Source organism: Hylaeus volcanicus, chromosome 3 (genome assembly GCF_026283585.1).
Source record: "Hylaeus volcanicus isolate JK05 chromosome 3, UHH_iyHylVolc1.0_haploid, whole genome shotgun sequence".
Taxonomy (NCBI): Eukaryota; Metazoa; Arthropoda; class Insecta; order Hymenoptera; family Colletidae; genus Hylaeus; species Hylaeus volcanicus.
The window spans coordinates 27,997,007-28,003,295 of NC_071978.1; the positions used below are offsets into that span (position 1 = coordinate 27,997,007).

General features: G+C 35.2%; 2 protein-coding genes across 2 annotated transcripts; both read left to right on the plus strand.

The window, feature by feature from the left end:
- Window positions 1-88: 88 nt before the first annotated feature.
- LOC128874187 (seipin) lies at window positions 89-1,789 on the plus strand. The gene is made up of 4 exons (XM_054118651.1): window positions 89-496; window positions 582-727; window positions 802-1,326; window positions 1,410-1,789. The coding sequence occupies exons 1-4, from the start codon at window positions 273-275 to the stop codon at window positions 1,505-1,507; spliced, it is 993 nt and encodes a 330-aa protein (XP_053974626.1). The 5' UTR covers window positions 89-272; the 3' UTR covers window positions 1,508-1,789.
- A 1,588-nt stretch (window positions 1,790-3,377) lies between these two features.
- Window positions 3,378-5,660, plus strand: LOC128873218 (lanC-like protein 2). Its single transcript, XM_054116615.1, has 9 exons — window positions 3,378-3,792; window positions 3,869-4,051; window positions 4,119-4,270; window positions 4,358-4,502; window positions 4,597-4,737; window positions 4,826-5,008; window positions 5,086-5,232; window positions 5,303-5,405; window positions 5,467-5,660. Exons 1-9 carry the CDS (start codon window positions 3,700-3,702, stop codon window positions 5,541-5,543), a joined length of 1,224 nt encoding a protein of 407 aa, XP_053972590.1. The 5' UTR covers window positions 3,378-3,699; the 3' UTR covers window positions 5,544-5,660.
- Window positions 5,661-6,289: the final 629 nt, after the last annotated feature.

Here is a 6,289-nt window from a genome sequence, read left to right on the forward strand (position 1 = left end):
ATACTTAAATAAACCAGGAAAACAGAAAGTTCAAAATACATATATATAATTGCCCTCCACGTGCTCCTTACTGTTTTGGTTTTTTCATTAGCGCTGTTTGGCGCCGTTGAAATGCACTTAACCTGTAGTGTAGTTTTAAACATGAAAATTAACAAGGCGATAAATAATTTATCTTATCGTATGTAGCAATTTATGACGCACAATTAAAATTCCGTAGTTACTACGCCAACTTTTGCCACGAGTAAATAGTAATTTGTTTGCAACAGTTTGCAATGTTAGCTTCGAGGTTATTAGAGCTAGTCAATAAAAAATGGTTCAACGTTCAAAGAAAAACATCGAAAAGTGTACAGACCGCCAGAGATGTAATTTTAAGTGGCGGAATTATTATTGTTAGCGCAGTCTTCGTCGTTTGGTTATCTGTATTTCTCTATACGGCATTTTATTATGCCTACATGCCGAGTATGTCGTACATACGACCGGTGCATTTGCAGTTTAAGTGAGTTTTACTTCTCACTTGTACGTTGGTAAAACGAAATAATTTATGTCGTATTGTTTTTTTATACAGTGTTTTTTCACTACAGGTCATGCAATGAACAGAAAGGAATTTGTAGTTTTCCATTGGCACATGTACAATTAACAAATAAGCAGCAACTCTTAATGGTTGGACAGCCTTATAAAGTCAACTTGCACTTAGAAATGCCAGAATCTCCAGCTAATAAGGAACTTGGTAATATTGGCAATTATATTTCTCTCATAGAAAATATGAAAACATAATTATTAAAGTGTAGTCCTCAAATATAGGGATGTTTATGGTTTGTGCACAATTACGTAGCAGAGATGGTTTCCTTGTAAAACATGCATGTAGATCTACCATGTTGCATTATCGCAGTACATTGTTACATGCTCTTACAACATTTACATTTTCACCTATGATGATTTTTGGTACCACGGAAGAGAAGCAAAACATAAACCTTGAACTGTTTGGTAATTTTGAAGAGGATCAAAGTCATCCAGTTACAATTATTATTATTGAGATACAATCAAGACACATTGAATTTTACTCTGCAAACATTATGATTAATGCACACTTATCAGGCCTACGCTATCTAATGTTTCACTGGCCAATCTTGTCTAGCTTTGTTGGTATCAGTACAAATTTGTTTTTCATAGCCCTTGTGTGCATTCTTTCTTATCTCCATTTTCACGCATACGAGGAAACTGGAGATGATGGTTTCAGTTACGAAGAAAGTAAGACTGAAGAAAAAGAAGAACATACAAATGATTTAAATACCAAAGAAGGAAAGGAGGATACAACTGTTGGTGATCGTAAGTTGCTTTTTTTTTCATTTTTTTTCTAACGTGATAAACGATTGTACACGCTTAATACTACAATGCTTTATCTTTTAAAGAGCCATCCGACTCATCATCCTCAGAAGATGCACTTACATTGCCAGAGTTTGGCGAGGCTGCGGAAACAGCTCATTTATCTCACGTCGAACCATTGTAACTTTGTTTACATTCCAAAAAGTATGCACGAGTATAAATGATTCCTAAATAAATTAGTAAATAAAGATAAGATTTGTTATAAACATAATGTTAAAGAAAGTGAATGTTTAACAGATGGTTTTAGCTTAACACGCATATTTCTCAATCTGTGTCTCTAGTTTTGCAAAGATAAATGTATATTTAATAAATGTTTATTTTTCTATATTGATTTCTTATGACTCCTTTAGGTGTAATAGAAATGTATCTGAAGAATAATGTCTATAATAAAAAAACTACAACAATATATTGTGTCTTTCTTTCTGTCAAAATTATGTTACAAACAACAAGTGGAGCAATAAATGGTTACTATTTATGCATAATAATTATAAATTTACAGAGAAAATAAATATAAACATATAAAATAAGAAATTGCAATTCAAATTTTCGCGCGTTTTTCTTTCAACTCCGTAGTCATCTAGCGGTAGAAATGACGAACTAATTTTCGGAGTTTGGTCAGCGTCTCTATCGGGAAAACGCTCAAGTTTGTTGCCGAATAGTTCCTACGTGCACTGGTAGATGGCGTCATTTGTTCATTTACCGACATGTCGGTAAATGACATGGCAGCGCTCCCTATCGGGAAAACGCTCAAGTTTGTTGCTGAATAGTTCCCACTGAAACGGCTAGATGGCGCCATTCTACCAGTGCACGTAGGAACTATTCGGCAACAAACTCGAGCGTTTTCCCGATAGAGACGCTGACCATACTCCGAAAATTAGTTCGTCATTTCTACCGCTAGATGGCTACGGGGTTCAAAGAGAAGAGCGCGAAAATTTGAATTGCAATTTCTTATTTTATATGTTTATACTTATTTTCTCTATAAATTTGCAGTTATTTAGCATAAATAGTAACTTATGTAACTTCTGTTGAATCTATGTCTGCTTCGTAGGCAGCTGCGAAGTCCTGGTCATACGTAACTTTCATGAATTACACTTCTTACTGGAGACATCTAAAATACTAAGTACAAAGATTTCTGCTAGAACAGCCCACAGACAATACTTATGCAACATTCTTTTAAACTTATTTCACCCGGGAAGGGCTTTGATTAATGAGTTAACATTTTTTCTGTTTGCGAAGATTCACTTTCATCATGAACGACGCGAAGGAAACTCGTTTGAAGTCTAGAACGTGTGAGGTGACACTTAAAAAAGGGGAAAAGATTGACGAATGTATGGAAAGATGTCTGGTGCATGCATGTGTCGGTTTGGTAAAAGGAGGCGAAAGGGCTTGAGACGGTTGGGTGCATCAGATGCAGTCGTAGGTGCAAGTCGCATACGCAGAAGGTGCATAAATACTACAGGAACCGGTTTCATGCGTTCTCCAGGCTCCGCGCATCGCGGTGGGTTGAAAAGGGGAGCTCAAAGGAGCATCACGAATTCGTGGGGTCGCCTTGTGTTTCTCTTGGCTCGTTACTCGAGATTCAGACAGGTGTGCGAATCTCTCTCCTCTCGTTTTCTCTCCGTCTTGCCATTACTTCTCGTCTCTGAATCTTCTCGAGGGTTCTCGATTTACTTCAAAGCTTGTGTACTCGAGGATAGCCCTCGACGCATGCCATGGAAGTGATGAAATTGCATTGGTTGGACTGCAGTTAGGTATGCTGAAGGAACAACGTGACCGGCGAAATTGAAAACTTGATCAGTTGATTTCGCACGTTTCGAAAAATATTATGCATTAGATACTATAAGCGTTGTAACAGGAACACTTCGGGTATACGTTTTCATACTCAATAATTTTGTTTCAAATCCCGTTCAACCGCACTGCTGCATCTGGAATTTTGTATGCACCGGTATTCACTACCATGCACTACTAGACTACTGCTATATCTTCCAAGAGACCAATAGAAATAGTGTACATATGTATTCTACAGAGCGATTTTCGAAATAAAATTAGTTATAGACGTACAATTAATATAAATGTTTACAAATACAAATTATTATTTACGGGAAACGACTGATCGTTTTTCTTAGCCCTCTGGTGGTATTTCTAGCCTGTTAAAGAGGTCTCTATTTACAACAGTTTCTTTTATAATATCAAACATTTATTTATGTACACGTATAATATTAGGTAAACTTCAAATGTAAAATCAATACAGAGAAGGCTTATGTTTTACAATACATAAAGAATATTTAGGAAATTAGACATTTACTTTGCACCGAAATGGATAATTCTCGATATTATGACAATCCATTTAACGATTGTCTTGACAATTCAACATTGTGTCGTCCTCTTGTAAATGAAGATACGAAGCAGGTAAAACATATGTAAATATATATATTTATTTGTATAAGTATCGATGTACGAAACTAAAGAAATTTGTATTTGTTAGGTTAATGACGATTTTAAAGAAACATTACGTACACATACAAAAAGTTTGGTGGACCAGTTGATGGTGGAACAGAAAAATGTTTGGACAAGGAAAGATGACTATTCTATGTACACAGGATCAGCTGGGATTGCATACATGCTTTATCATTATGGAAAGTGTGTTAATGAACCTTCTTACATCGATGTAAGTACCTTTAGCTATTTTTATATCGATACAAAATAATTTTTTATTGAATATAAATTTTGCACAGAAAGCTGCAGAATTATTAAAAGTGTGCATAAGTAAGTTTAGAGGTAGAAGGGAGATTACATTCCTAACTGGCATTGCGGGTCCATTAGCCTTAAACGCTGTTATTCTCCACACTCAAGGCAATGTAGAGGAATCACGGAATATGATATCTAAGTATATTTATATATACATATACATATATAATTAATTAGTGTTTCATAATATTTACATAGAAATATATTGATTTGTATTGTACTATAGACTAAAGTCATTTTCACCGTACATACTGGAGGATGTCACCTTGCCTGATGAATTGCTTTATGGAAGGGCTGGCTATCTATTTTCTCTTCTATTTTTAAATTCAAATATATCTCCACCACCTGTAGAGGGTGAGCTTATTAAGCAGGTACATTCTGTAACAGTTAAAATAAAAATTAAAACATGGATAGTATGTACTTCATTATAGAATCAGTCGTGGTTATTAAAAAATATTTTCTCAGGTCATTGCAGTTATTATTCACTCTGGACATACATATTCCACATCAACAACATACAAAACACCTATAATGTATGCCTGGCATGATTCAGAATACCTTGGCGCTGCACATGGATTGGCTGGAATCCTATATCTATTATTGCAAGTACGCTTGATTTACCGATTTAATTTTTATTTTGAAAAATATACCAGAAAATAATTTTTCGAAATGTTTTAATCTACATATTTTGTAGGCACGACAGTACTTAACATCGAGCCAATTGGAACTGGAGATAAAACCGGCATTACAATTTCTCCAGAGCTTACAGTACCCGTCTTGGAACTTTCCATCTTCCATTGGAAGTCGTACAGACAAATTAGTACACTGGTGCCACGGAGCACCCGGAATGTCTATGTTGTTTTGTTTAGCTTACGAGGTTATTGCTATTATATTTATATAATACTGTCAATAGAATTAAATTCCTTCGATACGACGATATCTGTGTTTAAACAGATATATCAGGATGATCAGTATCTGAATACTGCTCTACAATGCGGAGAAGTGGTTTATTCCCGAGGATTGCTTAAAAAGGGATGCGGAATATGTCACGGAGTAGCTGGGAATGCTTATACATTCTTATCTCTCTTTCAGCAGACAAAAGTTAGATGACATTCATAGTAAGGTTATGTCAAGGTTGATATAAATACTAACGGAATATCAAATCCTTTAGGATGTCAAACACTTGGATAGGGCTTGTAAGTTTGCTTTCTGGTGCATGGATTATGGAAAACATCAAATGAAACTTGCCGATCGACCATTTTCATTATTCGAAGGTAGTTATTATAATCGCGAATATTTTCTTTGAATTAATAATACGCACATGTATTATTCTAGGTATAGCTGGGACCATTTACTTTTTAATCGATATGCAAAATCCGCTTTCAGCTAAATTCCCAGGATACACGGTGTAGAATATAGATATTCTAGCGATTAATACCTATTTTCCATAATTTTTCAGCCAACAAAATATTTCATGTAATTCAATGTATACTTCCCTGATAAACAATAAATGACAAAATTGACAAGTTGCATGTTATTACAAAATAAACCATTACCATTATTCGAAAAAAAGTTTAGCGCTTGTGTATTTGCACTTCCCCCCCCCCCCTTTTTTTTTAAGTAGTTACTAGTTAATTGCGTGCTGCTGATTTCGAGAACATTTTCGCATAGATATGCATCGTTGGTGCTTAATTCAATTTCTCAATGCCAAAAAACTGATCTAAATGCAAATTGGAATATTTGCACGCGTACGGTGTATTTTTTCGCTGCAAATGAACTACCGGTTGAAGCGTGCTACCATTTCCCAGTGAAATTGATCCTTGACGCGAGACAGAAATTACGAGTACATTTTCAGAGATTTTTCGGTTACAATATTACGCCAGTTCGTCGTGCTATTTATATTTGACCGTTTAATGGCAGTTTATTCGAATTAAAAAACACGTACTCGAAACCTATACCCTTATTACATATTTAATTCTCAGCGCTAAGGAAATAACGGATTGATTGGGTTTCCATACCTTCCATAGAGAAGTTGAATTAGATGTAATTTCCACAGGATAATCGTTAAAGATTATTCATCTAAATTATTTAGATAACAAGTGCGAGTTAAGACGTGTGCAAATACAGTAACCACGCGACAGTTACCGAACCGACGAGT

Bases quoted from the DNA above. Each gene is read 5' to 3' on its own strand.
- LOC128874187 (XM_054118651.1), top strand. From the start codon at position 273: ATGTTAGCTTCGAGGTTATTAGAGCTAGTCAATAAAAAATGGTTCAAC. The intron at 497-581 runs GTGAGTTTTACT...TTTTCACTACAG, and splicing joins CCGGTGCATTTGCAGTTTAA to GTCATGCAATGAACAGAAAG. The intron at 1,327-1,409 runs GTAAGTTGCTTT...TATCTTTTAAAG, and splicing joins GGATACAACTGTTGGTGATC to AGCCATCCGACTCATCATCC.
- LOC128873218 (XM_054116615.1), top strand. From the start codon at position 3,700: ATGGATAATTCTCGATATTATGACAATCCATTTAACGATTGTCTTGAC. The intron at 4,052-4,118 runs GTAAGTACCTTT...AATTTTGCACAG, and splicing joins ATGAACCTTCTTACATCGAT to AAAGCTGCAGAATTATTAAA. The intron at 4,271-4,357 runs GTATATTTATAT...ATTGTACTATAG, and splicing joins TCACGGAATATGATATCTAA to ACTAAAGTCATTTTCACCGT.